Genomic DNA, 17,263 nt, shown 5'->3' on the forward strand with positions numbered 1-17,263 from the left:
ATGTGTATTTGTGTATATACATACATATCTATATAGCTATACGTATATATCCGTATATGTAGATATATGGCTATGTACATATCTATGTAAATAGGTTGATACAGGTATGCATATATTTGTATGTATATATATGCACACATATATGAAAATTACAAATAGATATACACATGTGTGTATATACATATACATGTATATATACATGCAGATATATCTATGTCAATACTTATATATAAAACCCCCTATACACTCATACCTATACCTATATATCTCACGTATGCCTACAGATCTACATGGACATACCCACACTGGTAATTTAGATAGAGCTACAGCTACCTCCACGTATGTCTACGGGTGCTCGCTCTCTGTGCAGAAGCACATCTCTTTGCCAATACCCATCTATAGCCATACACGCACACACATCCCTATATATGCACACACATAAATATAAAAATCACAAATTTATATAAATCCATGCACAAAACTTTAGCTCTACACATAGACACGTGTGTGTGTGTGTGTGTGTTTATCACCATGTATGCAGACACAGCTCTACTTCTATCCCTGCCTTGAGTGTTGCGTGTGTGCATAAACACGGGGCAGGGAGCATATGTGTACGCGCACCCACACATACATATATACCACCCTCCCCTTAGGTACGTTGATTTATCTGTATCTATACCTACTTACCTTTATCTAGATACGTATATCTACGGATATCTATGTAACTACATAGATGTTTGCATGATATATAAACACAGGTATACTCATATATATGTATAAAATTACAAACATATATATGTGTATCTGTGTATACGCACATATGTATACTATATATGTGTAGCTATATTTATACACTTTTATCTGTATCTATTTATATCTACACTTATGTATAAATATAGAAAAATTACAAATACATGTGTGTGTCTGTGTATATGTATATATACACACACACAGATCTACATACCTGTCTATCCGTATAGAGATATGTAGATATATATCTCTATCTACATACATATGTGTGTATATATACACACATAAATTACAAATACCTATTTCTGTGTATATACACAGATACATGTATGTGTCTATACACCCATGTAAATACGTATCTTTACATCCATACATAGGTATATACGGCTATGCCTAGCTACCCATACCTTGCCTACATATACACACACCCCTATCTATTTACTTATATATGCAGGTAAGCACATGAACACACACGTATTAAAATCGTTACAAACACATTACACACACACTTGTACAAAACAGTTCGATGTGAGCATATCGACACACCCGCAGACACAGCTGCACCTAAATACCTATACCTTTAGCTATACCTATAGATCAATACCTACTTATATCTATGTATGCTTATAAAAATCTATATATGCACACACACATCTAAAAATTACAATTATATGTGTATCTACACGTGTCTATGCATATAGATATATACACATCTATATATCTGTAGAGATATATACACATAGATGTGCATTATGCGGATAGGCATGCATATATGGACATGTGTCTGTTAGCACATATAAAAACGACAGCTGTATGCATACGCACATCTGTATGTACAGATCTACAGACACAGACACTTCTGCCTCGGTGTGCGTGCGTGTGCCGGACGAGCGCGCGGGAGAGACGGGGCTGGGGAGGCGGCAGCTCCGTGGCCGCCGGACCCTGCGCATGTGCGCGGGGTGTGCGTGTGCCTGCGTGTGCACGCGTGTGTGCGTGGGACAGTGCAGGGACCGTGCCCGCAGCCGGGACCCCCTGGGGCCGCCCCGTCCCACGGAGCGCAGCCGCCCTCGCCCCCCCAGCCGCTCACCCCGCCAGGCTCCCGCTGCATCCTTCCGGAAGGATTTATTAAACCACAGAGAACAGAAACCGGGACACACAGAGTACGAAGTGAATGCGGGGGTGTTGCTTACAGCTGCCGTCAGCCTCCGGCAAGAGGCTGCCGCTGCAGCGCGGTCGGTGTCACCGCGCTCGCAGGTGTCCCCGTTCCGGCTCCGGCCGTCCCCTCCCTCCCGCCCGCGCCACCTCCACCCGCGCGCCCCAAGCCCGGCACGCCGGGAGCCCCAGCCTCACCGCGACAGCACCGGGGGTCCCCGCGGCAGCACCGGCGCACGCCGCTGCTGCCGCCGGGGCTGGGCAGGCAGGCTCCGGCGGCAGGGCTGGCAGCACGCATGCACTTGCTCAAACACCACGAGGACGTAGAAATGGACCTTATGGGGAAGCTTGGGAGCGGGAGCCGGCCCGGCCCCGGAGCAGCCAGCCGGGAAGCGGGGCGCCCGCCGGCCTCCCCTCACACCCCACACGTGCCAATAAAACCAGACACAAACACCGTGACTCCACCTCCCTTCTCAGCTTAGCCCACCTTGCCCAGACAAACTCTTCAAGTCTTCAATAAGAAAGTGCAAAAAATGTACACGGAAATGAAACCCCCGTCCCAGCCTCTCCGGCGACGGCGGGGGGGACGCGTCGGTCGAAGCACACTTGAAGCGGGAGCGGGGAGCCCAGCAGCGCCGGCGGCAGCTCATCTTCCAGGCAGGCGATGCCGCCGCGCTTCCTCTGCCCTTCCTCCAGCGACAGGGCGGCTTTTGGCTGGGGGGCCGGGGAGCGGCCCCCGGGGGCTGCTGCAAGGAGAGGGGAGAGCTGCCCATCAGCCGGGCTCCAGACCCTCCCCACACCACACAAGGGGCAGGGGGAGCGTGCCAACCCCCCCAGGCAGGGGCAGCCAGCTTGGGCTTCCGAACCGAGGGCTTTGGGAAGGGTCTGGCCCCTGCTCCCACCTCTGCTGCCAGTACCCGCTGCGGTCACTCGAGCCTGAGGCCGCATCCAGAGCCCTCGAATGGCCCCCGCCCCCTCACATGTCCACACGCGTGTTCCCACAAGACGCCGGTGAACAGAACGCGGTAAGCACAGCCTTACCTCAGCTGGAAACGGGAGCTGCGGAGGAAAATCGTGGGAACAGCTAAATATCTGCAATGAGAGAGAGGAGACACCTTGCTTGCCCGCTGTCCTTTGGCGATGCTCCTGGCCCACGCAAATCTGCCTCCTCAATTTCTCTGCCCGGGAGCGTCCGCTCGAAACCCCGACCTACCGGTCACATATGGTCCCAGAGGCATCTGACTGTAGTTCACAATACCGCCCGGCCCGGGACCGCGGAAATTTGGCCCGAAGTTGTTGTTGTACATCTGGGAGGAGCCAAAGGAGCCCTGGGGAGGTAAGGAGGGGTAAGAGCCACTGCCCCGATGCCCTGCTGCCCCTGCCCCCCGCCAGCCCCGGCGAGGGGCTCCGTCCCCGTCCCCGCTGACCTGCTGGACGCCGGGGTCCCCCCCACGCGTGGCCAGGCGGCTGAGGATGCTCCGCTCAGACATCTGCAGCCGGGCGGCCACGGGTGGGATGCGGGACAGCATGGAGGGCAGGCGTGTCACGTCGGCCTTCATGTCGCTCAGCAACTCCTCGAGCTGGTTCAGCACTGCAAGCAGAGCGAGGCGGCGCTCAGGCCGGGGGGAACGTCCCAGCCCCGGGGAGCGGCAAGCTCCGGCAGCCGGGAGCCAATGGCAGAGCGCGCTGCGGACCCCCGTCGCCGCTGGCTGCAGCAGCAGCGTGCCGCTTTCTGGTGCCCTTGCTGGCAAAGCGAGCCAGGGAGGATCAGGCAGCTCCTGGCCCAGGGAACGCGAGACGGGGACAACCTCCCGGCTGGATTTCCCCATGGTCAGGGTGGCAAACCCTTCCTGGCCCCCCGGGGCAGGCTCCCGCCCCTCCTCTGCCAGCACGCACCCTTGTGCAGGACGGCGTTCGCGGGCTTGTTCCCAGCCAGGGACTCTTTGGAGAGATGCTGGTGGCTCTCGGCAAGGCACTCCACTTCAGCCAGACGGGCGTTCAATGCCATGGCCGGGTGACTGGGGTCTTGGGTCATGTTGAGGTACGCAGCCCTCCGCAGCTGCTCCTCGATCACCAGGGCCTGCTCCAGCAACTGTGAGGTACAGGAGGGGAAGGATTCAGGACCAGATCCCACACCAGCATAAACCAGCACCGCTCCGCAGGCTCCAGCTGCCCACGTGGTTTGTGCCGGCAGAGCCTCTGCCCTGCCACGCACCCCACTGGCCTCACCCCCAAAAGATCCTGGGGGAACGGGCTTAGCCCTTACGCTGCCTCACCCTGAACGCAGGCCCTTTCAGACACTGAGCATCCCAGAAGGGGATGTGGGCAGCATTTCCAGGGCATCGCACGCGTCGGGAGCGGGCAGAGCACCCAGCCCAGCCCGCTCGCAGAGAGGGGATCAGGCAGCCAGCCCAGTCCCATACAGCAGAGCCTGCGAGCTCCTCGGGATCAACCCCGGCTGCTGGGTGCCTGCTCACCTCTGGCGACTGCAAGGCCCTCACAAGGCACGTGGCCGCTCCCTGCTGCACTCCCAGAAGGTGCTGGCGGGCTCCCCGCCGGCTCTGGGGCGCCGCTCGGGTCCTCCCCGCCAGTAAGGACTCACCAGCCCTGGACCTGCAACTCGCCTTGAACCGCCGGGCAAGGAACTTGTTCTTCATCTCGAGGTAGTTCCCCTTGTGTATCTCTGACTTGAACGGCTCATTCAGAATCACGTAGCGCGGGTCGTTCTGGATGTCCTGCCAGCGGGCGTAGCCATGACTGGTGCGGAGGGAGCGTCAAGGAAAGAACCGGCTGGCCGAAAGCATGCCCACCGCACCGCAGTGACAGCGCGTCGCCGAACCCCCTGCCTGCTCATCACCGCGCCGCCGCCCCAGCTCCCGTGCCCACGGAGGCATCGCTCGCCTCCTCGCCACTCAACGGCAGGAGGCACGGTCCCACCGAGTCAAAGGGTACGTGACGATTCCTGCCAACAGCCAGTAGTCGTGCCGGCGGTGCCAGATGTCGTAGATCTTGCCGGAGGAGATGGCAGCCCTTTCCTCGTTCTGCCACAGCGTGTGCAGCTCTGCGGAAGCAGAAGTGAGGCAGCCCGGCCAGGCAGCGGGGCTGCCAGGGACAAGGCACGGCACAGCGCATCAGGCAGGGCAAGCGATGACATTTCCCGGGCAGCTACGGGCACAGCGCAGCACCGAGACACGCTGCTGTGAGGCTGAAGCACCATCCCACCTGCAGCCTTTTTACATGGTTCGCGTTTCTTGCGCGGGTTCAGAGCTGTGCAGAAGCTCTGTGGGAGCGGCCGATGCCTCGTCTCTTGCTCTTACCTGTAAAGCCACCGTCAGCAATGTTGAACATGAATCGGAAGTTCATGTTTCTGTCATCCTTCTTTCCATCATCTTCTTCCTCTTTGTCACCGTTCTGCTGCGCCTCATTTTGCTCCTTCTCCTCCGCCTTGGCATCCTCTGCTCGGCAAACACAAGAAACAGCGCCTGTCTAACTGTACTCTGCCAAAAGACCGACCAGTGTCATCCTTGCCCCATCAGCTGCCAGAGGAACTCCTCGCTAAAGCCATGGTTGGAAAAGCCACCAGCCCGCTCGCTGCTCCACAGCAGCCGACCATCTGCCTCCTCCGGCCGGTGCTGCTCTTTCCACGGCAAGCACGGGCACGGCCCCGCGTAACTGGGTCTTGTTCCTGCTCGTGGCGCTCAGCATCACCCACCAGAAGACAAGCGCCAGCTGCTGCGGGTGCCAACGGCTCTCCTCACCATCGCCCCGCAGACACGCTCCCTTGCCTCTGCGCCAGGCGCCTGCCTTGCTTTGGAGACCCTTCACACCGCTTTTTGCCCCAAAGCCTCCTTGCACCTCACCTGCTCTGACTTCTTTGTCCTCCCCTTTCCCTGGGCTGCTGTTCAACTCCAGCTTCTCCAAAGGCTTCTCCTTCTCTTGAACCCCCTCATCTGCAGAAGGGAACAGGACTATGAGAAAAGCTTGGCGTGCAAAATGCTCTTCAGGGAACCACAACTTAATGTCTGGATAGACTCTCCCTTTTAGAGTAAAGTGTTTCTATGGCATGTACATCCAAGGTGTTTGAAAAACTTCTAACAGAACATTCTTTTGCATTTTATCAAGAAAATGTATTTCGTCTTCCCTCTTCCTTGAGACGTCTGGAGGAATATACTGCTAGGAAGAGAAAATACCCCCCAAAATGAGCACTTCTCATAATGTACAATCTGGAGGCGTCAGTTTCTTTTCAGGAATTGCTACAGGATTTTGTGACATTGAGGTTTCCCACTGTGATCTGGAGAAGAGGAAAACCCAAGCAAGATGGAGGTGCGGGAGCCTTGCACCAGAGGGAAAGCCTGCCCGTCAGGAGCACCAGCGCGCTCGAGCTGGTCTCCACACAACTTCAGCTGCAGAACTTCTCCAGCGCAAATCGCTGCCACTGCCGAGTGCCACAGCCCCACAGAAGTCCCAGCCATGGCCGAGAGGGGAGCCCGCACATGGGGATCGCATGCATCCAAGCCAGAGACCCACCTTTCACCAGAGGCTCGGGAGAAGGCTCAGCCTTTTCATTCTCCTCTTGCTTCTCTTCCCTCGGTTTCTCTTTGCCGTCACAGCTTTCTGGGTGCTCTTCGCTTTCCACCTTCTCCACGCTCGCAGGCACCTTGATGTAAAGTGCCCGCACCGGATCAGCCCAGCCTTGCCCTTTCCTTGGGGAGCATTCCGAGTTTCCGGGCAGGCCACGAGAAGGCTTCCCGGAGGAGGTGCCGAAAGAAGCCACCCTACCTGGCTGTCGGATGCCTTCCTGGACTTCTGCTCCACTTGGTCCTTTTCCTCCTGGAACCCAAGTTGCGTTTCTGTTTTGTCTGTAGCAACAGCAAAGCAAGGAAGGTATTGAACAGGGCCGCGCGCGCTGCCAGGGCAGGCAGACACCTGCAAGACCTTCTGGTGTCTCGGCCCACCGCCCTTCCCCAGCCAGACCGAAGCCACGGTCCCCTGGAAGCCTGTAGGCGCACCCACCTGCAAGGGCCGCAGGTCCTGTGTGCGTATGTGCTGGGCTGGCTGCAACAGGGGTGTTGGGATCTGAAGACACAATCTCGCTGCACTTCTTGCTCTCCGGGCCCTCGAGAATCAGATCTGGGGTGCTGTACTTCCCATTGACGTGCTCGAACTCCTGGACCTGGGGCAGATGCACACCATCAAGTCAAACACAGCAGAGACATTTCCAGCCCGGTCAGAAACGGCTGTGCACCAAGCCTGTGAGATTCGGCAGGGGAACCCTGGCAAGAGGCATTCAGCGGCCAATGAAACACACGAGCCTCCAGAACATACCTGAAAGGGCACATTTAAAATTTTACTCACCCACCTTCTTCCTTACTAGCGACATGACTCCTATGCGAGTCAGCACGTGCTGCCGCGACAGCCCTTCCCGGGGAACACCATCCGCAAAGGTTTCGGCACCGTCTGCCCCAGGTTCACACAAATGTCTCATGAAGAGAGACACGTACGCCCTGTGGAAGGAAAGCCAGGCCTCGGTCCAGCTCGGCCCACGGACTCCCCACTCAGCCAAGGGCCTGCACCCTCTGCTTCCACCCGGGGGCAAGGGCAGAGTCTCACACCCAGGCTAAGATTCAGCCATCATAAAGAGAATGATAGCGGCCCTCTCAAATGAAACAGGCGGTGCCTCCCCAAAAAGAAACCTTGGTGGGGGTGTGCAGGCACTCGGGCCACTGCTGCCCAGCTGGCTTTGTCACAGCACAGCCTCTGCCTTGCCCTGGGGAGCACGGCCAGGGACGGTAACGTGGCAAGACAACAGGGTGATCAGTTCGTCCTGAACGTGCGAGCTAAGTGCTCACCACGATCAAAAGGAGCCCCGGACAGACCTTGCCCTGCCTGCCCAGGACCCCCCGGTACCTGAACTCCTTCTCGCTCTTCCCTCGCAGATCCCGCACCAGCCAGTGAGAGTTGAAGGCGTCCTGGGGCGGCATGCCCCAGCGCATGATAGCGTTCAGGAAAGCCTTGCGCTGGCGGGCGTTGAAGCCGAGAACCTGCAGGGAGCAGAGGTGTTGCTGGGATCACAATGCGGCCTCAGAAGCGTGTGGCATCTCAGTGCCTCACGGCTGTTACAGGCGTGCTGGACCAGGTAATGTGCTGGTGACTCAGCATGGAGGCCAGCCCGCGAGCCCAGGGCAGCCCTGGCCCAACTGCATCGGACGTGCTCTGGCTGTGGCCGGCACTCACCTCGATATTCCCCCCAACTCGTGCCAGCAAAGGAGGGAGAGGCTTGTCCCGGTCACTCTTCAGCTGCCTCCGGGATTGTCTTCTGCCACCTAGAGTCAAGCAGCCCCAGTGATGGATGGGCCCAGGCAGCGAGGCAGCACAGCCAGAGAGCTCAGGTGCCCCAAACCTCCTGCACTCCCTCCCAATGGGAGCGAAACCCAGGCAGAGCAGCAGCCCAGGCTGCAGGCTCCCACCCATCCCGCTGGCCTCCCCGAGCCGGGGCACTCTTCTGCCCTTACCAGGCAAGGGGCTGCCACACCTATTCCTCCGGCAGTCCCCATCCTTCCACCACGAGGACCAGAGCAAGGTCCTGCAGCAGCCAGCGAAGGCAACAGCCGGTTGCCATCCCTGCCCTGGGAATCTCCTCACCTGGCAGGCCAGTGGGGATGCCTCCCCCCAAACGGAGGCCCAGAAGCACGCCAGTCCCTCCAACCCCGATGTTTCTGCTGCACCTGAGTGCCGGCGGCTTCCCGCAGAGCAAAATCCCGTGGAGTATCAAAGGCATTAACTCACTCTGACCTTCTGGCCTCTCTTCAAAGTCTTCATCCTCGTCCTCAGAGCCAATGGAGTACTCCGACTGGTTGTCAGAGAGCTCGTCCTGCCACTCTGCAGACCGCAAGGGAGGCCAGGTTAGAAGAGAGCCCGAGCAGCGGGATCCTGCCCAGGAGGGACATGCAGGACAGGCGAGAGTCTGCCCGCAGCTGCAACGGGCATCCACTGCAGGCCACAAGAGAGGAGGACACAACAAGCAGGAAATCACATTCTCCGGTTTTCCAAAATTAGTATTCTCCTACACAGAAAAAACCCAATTTGAAATATTTTCCCCACAGACATGTTTTTGCTAAATTATTCTGGCAAAAACAGATTTTACAGACCAAAAAATAAAAAGAAAACATCTTTGAAGAATTTATATCCTGGAAAGTTTAGGAATGTGGGAAGCACAGAGCCATGCAGTCTAGCAAACTGCAGAGGAACGCCAAGCAAACCACATCGTGGCCAGCATGTCCATCGGGGAAGCTGCTGGCGCAGCTTTCAGAGCCAGCCCGCAGGGCCTGCTGCCCACCCCAAGCCCGGCCAGGAGCCGAGCGGCCGCAGCCGTACCTTGGTCCTCCTGTGAGGCATCGTTGTAGTTGACCTGCTTGCGGATCCTCTTCCCTTTCCCCAAGTTCCTGGCCAGATCTTCCTGCTGCTGCTCATAGTGGTGCCGCAGCAGCTTCTCCCAGTAGTCGGGGTCCACATTCTCCTCTTGCTTGATGATCTCACGTTCCACCTCCTCCTGCAGCGGAAGAGACAAGAGGCTTGAGATCGGGCAGCCGCAGACCTGCCCGCACCACCCCACTGCCTATCCTCTGATGGCACTCCAGGGAAAAAGGGAGGGAGGGAGAGAGAGCCCCGAGCCACTGGCTGGAATTTGGCTCCTGAGTCTTTGCCCAAATGTACTGACCTGGGTGCAAGGCTGTCAAAGGGCTGAGACAACCTCACACCCAGAAAGAGCTCCTCCAAACACTGCTATCCATCCTGCCCTGCAGTGCCCACGCTCACATCGAGGGAAAAACTACAGATCTGCAGAGACCTCCCAGAACGGCAGCCTACTATTGGCTTCATCGACAGATGGAGGACGGAAGTCAGTCAGCTACTGGGAAAACGAGTAACAGAGGCGCGGTACATAAGCAGCACCATGCCTGTTCCCAGTCCACAGGGGAAGTGCCTTCAGAAAGACAAAAGGAGGTGCCTACGGATGCTTTGATCGAAATGAGGTCCTGTGCCAACAGGGACAGAACCCTGCTTGCACCGTGAGCTGCACAGGAGAAAGGCAACTGCGCTTCCTCTGCCTGCAGCCAGTCCCATCAGCCCCGGGACCCCCGGGTCTGGAACAATCTACAGCAGTCAGAGATAGAGAGCAGGGAGGAGTCCTGCCCCACACCGAAACACTCGCAAGAACAGGAAAGGGAGGGGAAGAAACACAAACAGAGGGACGTACAAAGTGGTGCGATTGTAAGACATGATACTAATCACATTACCACACCATCCTCTTCTCTCACAACATACTGGGCCACTTTAAAGGAGCTGAGATACTCGTTCATGTTCTGCAGCTCCGTGTCATCAGTCGCATCCTGGTTTCGGTCCAGAAGCTTAGAGATGGCAGCGTCGTCGTAGTGGATCACGCTGCTGTCATCCACGTCCTTATTGTCACCTGGAGGGCAAAGCAAGGGGAATGAAAGCACAAATCACCATGCTGGAGACAGCCCACTCCCAGAGCCCAGGGAGGGGGACAGGTCACCCCAACAAGGGGGGCTACACACCTGGTGGGGTGCCACCGTGCTTCTTTTTCATGCCGGGAGTCACTGCACCGCCTTTGGTTGACAGCGTGTCGGAGAAAGGGGTGACAGCATCCGGCATGGCGATCCGCTGTCCCTGAGACACCATGCCTGCGGGCGTAAGAAGAGGAGGATGAGCCCCAGCAGCTCAGACAGGCCCCCGACTGGCGCGGAGCATCCCCAGCACCTTCCTGACCTCACCTTCCACATCATCCTTGAAGAGCTCTTCTGTCCCAAACTTAAGGATGTCATCCAGCTCCTGCTTGGTCATGGAGCCCGACTTGGAGCCGAGCCCCGGGCGGACGACCAGGTGGGTGAGCATCATCTTCCTTTTGGCCACCTGGGTGATGCGCTCTTCCACAGAAGCTCTGGTCACGAAGCGGTAGATCATCACCTTCTTGTTCTGCCCAATGCGGTGAGCTCTGCTGAACGCCTGCAGGCAGAGAACGAAGCTGTCAAGGGTGGCACCGTGCCGCACCGGCCAAGGGGTCCAAGTTTCTCACTCCTCCGGGGTGCACAAAGGCACCACGAGCGCAAGGCTGAATTCAGTGTTCAGGCTGCTGCGGGGCGGTGGAGTGAGGGGGGCTCCTCAGAGCCAACCTGAATGTGCTGGCCCCCTCTGCTGACTGCGGACAAGCCAGCTTCCCCAAGCAGGCCCCTAACTGAAGGGTCTGAAGGCAGGCAGCGAGGACTCATTCCCCCTAGGAACCCTCCAGCTGCAGATTCACCAGGCCCACGCTGCTCCTTCATCACCCTGCACCAGCACCTCCTCTTGCCTGGGACCCAGGGAAAGGAAATGCTAGCGCAAACGGAGGGCGACAGTGGACGTAGCTTTGGAGAGGACCTTCTCCCGGCCGGGGAGCGTGGGAGGAATACGCATTTCCCTTCACTTTTCCATTACTTTCAGAGGCATTGGCTGCTCGCCTGCTCCAGCTGCCATTTCCCATTGGCGGTCAGTCCTTAGCTAGGGACTTTTGGAAACGCAAGGGGAAGCCCCCCAAAAAAGGAGGGGACACCCGGTTGCAAACAAGCAGCAGGAGAAAGCAAGTAGCCCGCAGAAGAGAGACAGTTTTACGTGCCAGGTCTCTCCCATGCCACAGACAGGCCAGGGCAAGGCTGGTGGATGCAGGACGGGGGCTCCTGAACAGAAACACACCCCATAAATCCCGCAGAAAGGGTCGGCAGCTCTCAAGAGAAGAGACCGACCTCCCTGTGCAGGGTGTGCAAACAGAGGGCAGAGCCACAGAGGTACTTACTATATGGGAAGGAAAAGGAAAAGTCAGAAACCTGGATGTCATTGTGGGGATTCCAGTCAGAATCATAAATAATGACTGTGTCGGCTGTAGCAAGGTTTATGCCCAGACCACCGGCGCGGGTAGAGAGGAGAAAGCAGAACTGCTGAGCGCCAGGAGCTGAGAAAGACAAACCCACAGGTGGCAAACAGTGAGACAGAAAGGAGCACGGCTTACGCGGAAAGGTGCAGTACTGTGCTCTAGGTATAAAACAGCGGGAACCATCGGTCTGAGCCAACAAGCAATGAGCAGGGAAGGCAAGGAGTGAAAACACATGGTTCCCTGGGAACCAGTTACTGGAGAAAATGCAGCTCCAGAGCCAAAGGGGAAGCTCTGCCACCTCCTAAGGCCTTGAAGGGAAACGCCAGAGTCCCTCAAACTAAGCAGCCTGTCATCGGCACGTTCAGGGCTCGCTGCGGGACACAACTCAAGGGCTTAACGACGCGGTAGGAGCAGCCCGCGCCGTGCCTCGGGAAGCTGGATCTGCCAGCACGGCACAACCAACGCGCAGGCAACCGCAGGCCACCTGTCCTGCGGGCGAAGGGGGGCTCTGGGCCACGGCCAGCCAACCCTGGGTATGGCCAGCCGACCCCGCTGCGTGCTGCGAATCCACCCCGTGCCCTCTCCTTGGCAAGGCAGAAACGCGAGTACCGTTAAACCTGTCTATGGCCTCCTGGCGCAGGCCGCCGGTGATGCCCCCGTCTATCCGCTCGTACTTGTAGCCTTCATACTCCAGGAAGTCCTCCAGCAAGTCCAGCATCTTCGTCATCTGCAGGGCAAGGCGACCCTGGCATGAGCTGCTCTGCACGGCCCAGCTCCCCGCCTCCCGCCACGTTCCCCGGGGACCTGCCGTGCCCCGGCCGGACGTGTGCCCGCAGCCCAGAGGCCACGGTGGCAGCAGTACCGCCAACAGCAGAGTACGGCCGACAGGCAACTGCCAGAGGAGCAACACTGGCCTCTTGTCTTCTAGAGGCAGCTTTGCCAGCGCAAGGGAATCATGTCTGAATGGCCCTCCCCAAAGGGGAGCACTATTACTCTTATCTCCTCTTTATCCATAGACAAAAAGAGGTTTTAACCATTCCAGGGAGTCCCTCGGGAGAGAGCTGGGACACAGTCTGTCCATCGTGACTGCCACAGCTGCCACGCTATCTGGGGGACAAGCTGTCACCAAGTCTTCCACCTACCTCTATCTGTTCCTAGCACAAAATTCCCATACAGAACAAAAGAAAACCTTTAGAAACGTATTTATTATTAATCCTTCCCTATGCTCACCTGGGAGAAGATCAGAACTCTGTGACCGCCATCCCGTAACTTCTTCAGCATCTTTTGGAGCAGCATCAGTTTCCCAGAAGATTTGACCAAAGAGTTCCCATCATAGGATCCATTGGGCAGAACCGGGGCCTCCTGCGAAGGCATCCTGGTTAGCCTCTTTGAGGACAACCCTCGTTAACTTCACAGAGCAATTCACACACATTTCAAAGACAAAATCCTTGTCTGAAACCACTTGCGTGAAAACCCACACCATTAACCAAAGCAAGATCACGGGAACAGCCCCCACCGACAGCTTACACACAATATTCTGAGAAATGTCTCCCCGGCACAAATAGAGGTGACGTACCACCGCCGCCACGGGAAAGAGGTATGGGTGATTACAGCACTTCTTCAGGTCCATCATGATGTTGAGCAGCGAGACCTGGTTCCCACCACCTTTCGAATTCAGGGCTTCGAAATTCCTCGTCAGTATGAACTTGTAGTACTTCCTGCAGGAACGGGGATGGGACAGACACCCTTGTTAATTCAGCCAGATGTGGGACTGGCATAAGCAGGACGGCAGCAAATTAAACCCCACTCGCATCACTTCAAAAGGGACATTTGGATGTTTTTAAAAGCGACAGTTCAGCACCCTCAGCCCAGGACCTGGTTTATTCGATTGCTCTGTGGACATCACAGCCCCTGTAAGCGGGATGGACTCAGGGGCACAGTGGCTAGGAACGCTCCCTGCCGCTGGGTGTAAACCGAGCTTCGCCCCACCATGCCAGGAAGAAGCGACATGCCCTTCCCTGCAAGTCCCCCAGTCTCAGCAGAAGGTGCCGCTGAAGCTGAGCAAGTCAGCCCAAAACAAACAGAGCTGAGCAAGCATCCCCCGGGGCAGCCATGATGCTCCAGGCTGACGCCAGGCAAGCCGGCAGCACAGGCCGGTGCCCCAGTGCCGAGAACGGGAGGAGGAGAAGGGGGTTCAGCCTCAGCATTCTCTCTGTGCCCCCCAGAACTAGCAGAGCCACGCTGACAGCCTGCCACACATCAAATGCTTCCCGCTGAGCAGCCAGGACCACACAGAGCCCGATCTGACCAGGCTGAACGCGCTCCCTGGTGAGACACAAAGCACTCCGTCTCCTCCCGCAGCAGGCCGGAGGACAGCGGGGTGCCTCTGACCTGTGAACCCCGCTGACACCCCGCCGTGCTGCAGATGAGGGAAGCCAGCCACCCCGGGGGAGCGGCGCTGGAATTACTCACTTCTGCATCTGGCTCAGTTCCACTCTCACGATCAGCTCCGTCTTGGCTGGCATGTTCTTGAATACATCTGCCTTGAGCCGCCGCAGCATATGGGGACCCAGCAGATCATGGAGCTTTTTGATCTGGTCCTCCTTGGAGATGTCTGCAAACTCCTCCAGGAACCCCTCCAGGTTACTGTGAAAGCAGCCAGAACCACACAGTGTTGAGCGGTAATGGGACAGGTGAGAGCAAAGCTATCTGTCTCTTTATGACTTAAAAACAAGGGCAGAGCTCTCATGGTATACGAGGAGGTAACGCTGCCATGCCTGCATCCGAGCAGAGCAAAAACCAGACACAGGAGCCGTGCTGATGCCTGCGGGGAAGTTCGCACTAAATGCGCTAATACGAGGTCTCAACGCGCTCCCCAAAGTACCTCTGTCTCCTCAGAGAGAGGGAACAGAAGGCAGGTTTCAGTTCCTCGCTCACAAATCTCCTGACCGATAGCCAGGCCATAGCTACCCACAGGACCCAAAAAGTAGTAGTCCACGGGAACAAATTTGGGGTTACGTAAAACATGCGCACAGCTGCTGACAAACCACGGGGGCGATGCGCTTTGCCACCTGCCTGCCGGCACAGATCAGTGACGTTGGCACAGCAGTAATCGGATCCAGGCACCCCCACCCAGACAGCGGCCCCGGGAAAATGGAAAACCTCTGCTGAGCCACCCCACTGGCCGGCAAGAGCCCAGGTCCGGGCTGCTCTCCCTTCTCAGAGCGGGGAACTAGCGCAACTTACTTAAACCTCTCGGGAGTCAGGAAATTGAGCAGGTGGAAGAGCTCTTCCAGGTTGTTCTGGAGAGGAGTCCCGGTGAGCAGCAGCTTGTAATCAATCTTGTAGCTATTTAATACTCTAAAGAACTGCAAAAAGGAATGAGGTTAGGTGAAAAGAGCTCAGAGGAGCCTGTCAGTCATCTGGGACTCTGCAGACTGCACACGCAGAGACTCGGCAGCGACCTCTTCCCCCCGCCAGGCATGCAGAGCAGACTGCAGCCTGCATGTGCTGCTCAGAGCCATCCCCATCGAGCACAGGCAGCAACCCTGAACATCCCTGGGTCACACCGCCTGCCTCCCTCCACGCTAGGGATCGTGCGAAGGTCCCAGGGGCTGGAGACTGAATTTAGCCTCAGGTAAAGGGGAGAGGAAGGAGAGGGATTGATTCCCTTCCAACAGCCCACCAAAGGACTGTCAAGCTGCCAGGCAGGCAGCCAGGCTGCCTCCTCTTCCACTGCTGCAGGATTTTTAATGCTGGAGGGTGTTAAAGAGAGCAAATCCACCGAAATGCAGACCCCAGGCAGAGCCTGTGCAAGGCAAGGACATCTTTGGGCTCCCAGGGAGGAAAGCACAGAGCAGCAGACCGCCAGTGCTGGGGTGTCGTATCTTTGCGGTACCGGCCACACCACACAAATCACTCACAAACGTCTGCTACCTACTTTGGACTGGTTGTTCTTCAGCCTGTGCGCCTCATCCACCACCAGACAGGCCCACTCTATGGAGCCCAGCACCGCCTGGTCAATAGTGATCAGCTCGTAGGAGGTGAGCAGGACGTGGAACTTGATCTGGGCTTCCTTCTGGAAGAGCAGAGGGAGAGAAAAGCCTGGATAAGAGAGCAGGGAACGGGACGGCCTCCACCTTTGCTGCTGCTGCTGTACGTGACCCAAGGAGAAAAGGGGGGCTGCCTGCACTGCACAGCGCCAGCAGCAGGGCCGAGGCATGAGCAGAAAATCTATACCCACCTGAACATTAGAACCAAGCAGGGGACTACAGAAACAGAAAAGGGTCTGGCAGAAATCTTTAAAGCTCATCACAAATCTCCTGCATTTGAAAACAGTGCCAGCTTCCCTCTTTGGAAAACACCTGATCAGGGACCTAACCAACCTCCCTCTCCAGGTCAAATTCTGCTCTCTCCCCTTCTTACTGATGGTTAAAGTACTGGGTAGGGCACAGACTTAGCTCCCACCTTCATCCGGAAGACCTTCTTTCCACTCCGGATGGCGTTGTCTTCAAAAGAAAACTCGTTTTCCCGGATGACCGACCGGCTTTCTTTGTCCCCCGTGTAGGTCACGACGTAGAAGTCGGGTGCCCACATCTCAAACTCGCGCTCCCAGTTGATGATGGTGGAGAGAGGGGCGCTGACCAGATACGGCCCTTTCGAGTGGCCCTGCTCGGGGAGACAAAGTCCAAGCTGTTCTCCCTGCCCCGAGTGGCTCTCGGCCACCTTGGGGACTGCTGGCCACTCCACTCACCTCCTTGTACAGGGAATACAAGAACACAATAGTCTGCACAGTCTTCCCCAGCCCCATCTCGTCAGCCAGGATCGTATCCGTCCCTTGGGCCCAGGAAAATCTCAGCCAGTTTAGCCCTTCCAGCTGGTAAGGATGGAGCGTGCCTCCCGTGGCATCGATGTACCACGGCTGCTTGTCAAACTTCACTGTAGGCTGAAAAGAGAGGGACACAACACAAAGCGGTGAGAACCAACTCCCCCTCCTTTCTCTGCAGCCAAGCACATCCCTCTTTAGCCTCGTGACACCAAACAGCCCCAAAAGAGATGCAGACATGGTCGCCAGCACAGCCCAGCCCTCAGGCTCCTTGCAGCGAAGCCACCCCGGAGCTTTGAATGAAAAAAAAACAGGAAGGGACTAGAGGAGAAAAACATAACAGGATGGGGTGGCCAGACAGACCTCCCTCCCTCCAGGCTCACGCACCATTGCACTGGCCCCGCCATTCTTACTCACATCCACGAGAGGCGTTTCTGGAGGCTTTTCCAGCTTCTCCTCTTTCAGCTTTTTCCCTTTCTTGTTCAGCTTCTTCAGCGGGCGCGTGTCCTCCCCCAGCATCAGCTCCCTGCAACAGCCACTGCGCATCAGGAAGAGGCAGGCGGCCGTTCCTCCCCCTGTCCCCAAGCCAAGGGACAGAAACGCCTCTCAAA

At 56.8% G+C, this 17,263-nt stretch overlaps 1 protein-coding gene across 1 annotated transcript in view; it reads right to left on the reverse strand.

Moving 5' to 3' along the window:
• Positions 1-2,954: 2,954 nt before the first annotated feature.
• Positions 2,955-17,263, reverse strand: part of CHD5 (chromodomain helicase DNA binding protein 5) — a 30,372-nt gene continuing 16,063 nt past the window's right edge. The window contains exons 13-41 of the mRNA XM_075721744.1: positions 17,070-17,178; positions 16,581-16,772; positions 16,295-16,495; positions 15,768-15,905; positions 15,074-15,195; positions 14,300-14,473; positions 13,404-13,545; positions 13,058-13,189; positions 12,437-12,554; positions 11,781-11,905; positions 10,695-10,926; positions 10,479-10,604; positions 10,197-10,369; positions 9,277-9,451; positions 8,689-8,781; positions 8,137-8,225; positions 7,810-7,943; positions 7,262-7,406; positions 6,916-7,075; positions 6,682-6,761; positions 6,430-6,559; positions 5,763-5,852; positions 5,220-5,357; positions 4,855-4,963; positions 4,527-4,659; positions 3,799-3,994; positions 3,330-3,493; positions 3,116-3,230; positions 2,955-2,994 (exon numbers count right to left, since the gene is read on the reverse strand). Coding sequence (XP_075577859.1) covers positions 2,987-2,994; positions 3,116-3,230; positions 3,330-3,493; positions 3,799-3,994; positions 4,527-4,659; positions 4,855-4,963; positions 5,220-5,357; positions 5,763-5,852; positions 6,430-6,559; positions 6,682-6,761; positions 6,916-7,075; positions 7,262-7,406; positions 7,810-7,943; positions 8,137-8,225; positions 8,689-8,781; positions 9,277-9,451; positions 10,197-10,369; positions 10,479-10,604; positions 10,695-10,926; positions 11,781-11,905; positions 12,437-12,554; positions 13,058-13,189; positions 13,404-13,545; positions 14,300-14,473; positions 15,074-15,195; positions 15,768-15,905; positions 16,295-16,495; positions 16,581-16,772; positions 17,070-17,178 — 3,943 coding nt within the window. The 3' untranslated portion in view covers positions 2,955-2,986. The remainder of the gene's footprint in view (positions 2,995-3,115; positions 3,231-3,329; positions 3,494-3,798; positions 3,995-4,526; positions 4,660-4,854; positions 4,964-5,219; positions 5,358-5,762; positions 5,853-6,429; positions 6,560-6,681; positions 6,762-6,915; positions 7,076-7,261; positions 7,407-7,809; positions 7,944-8,136; positions 8,226-8,688; positions 8,782-9,276; positions 9,452-10,196; positions 10,370-10,478; positions 10,605-10,694; positions 10,927-11,780; positions 11,906-12,436; positions 12,555-13,057; positions 13,190-13,403; positions 13,546-14,299; positions 14,474-15,073; positions 15,196-15,767; positions 15,906-16,294; positions 16,496-16,580; positions 16,773-17,069; positions 17,179-17,263) is intronic.

This window comes from Pelecanus crispus, chromosome 15 (genome assembly GCF_030463565.1).
Source record: "Pelecanus crispus isolate bPelCri1 chromosome 15, bPelCri1.pri, whole genome shotgun sequence".
NCBI lineage: Eukaryota > Metazoa > Chordata > Aves > Pelecaniformes > Pelecanidae > Pelecanus > Pelecanus crispus.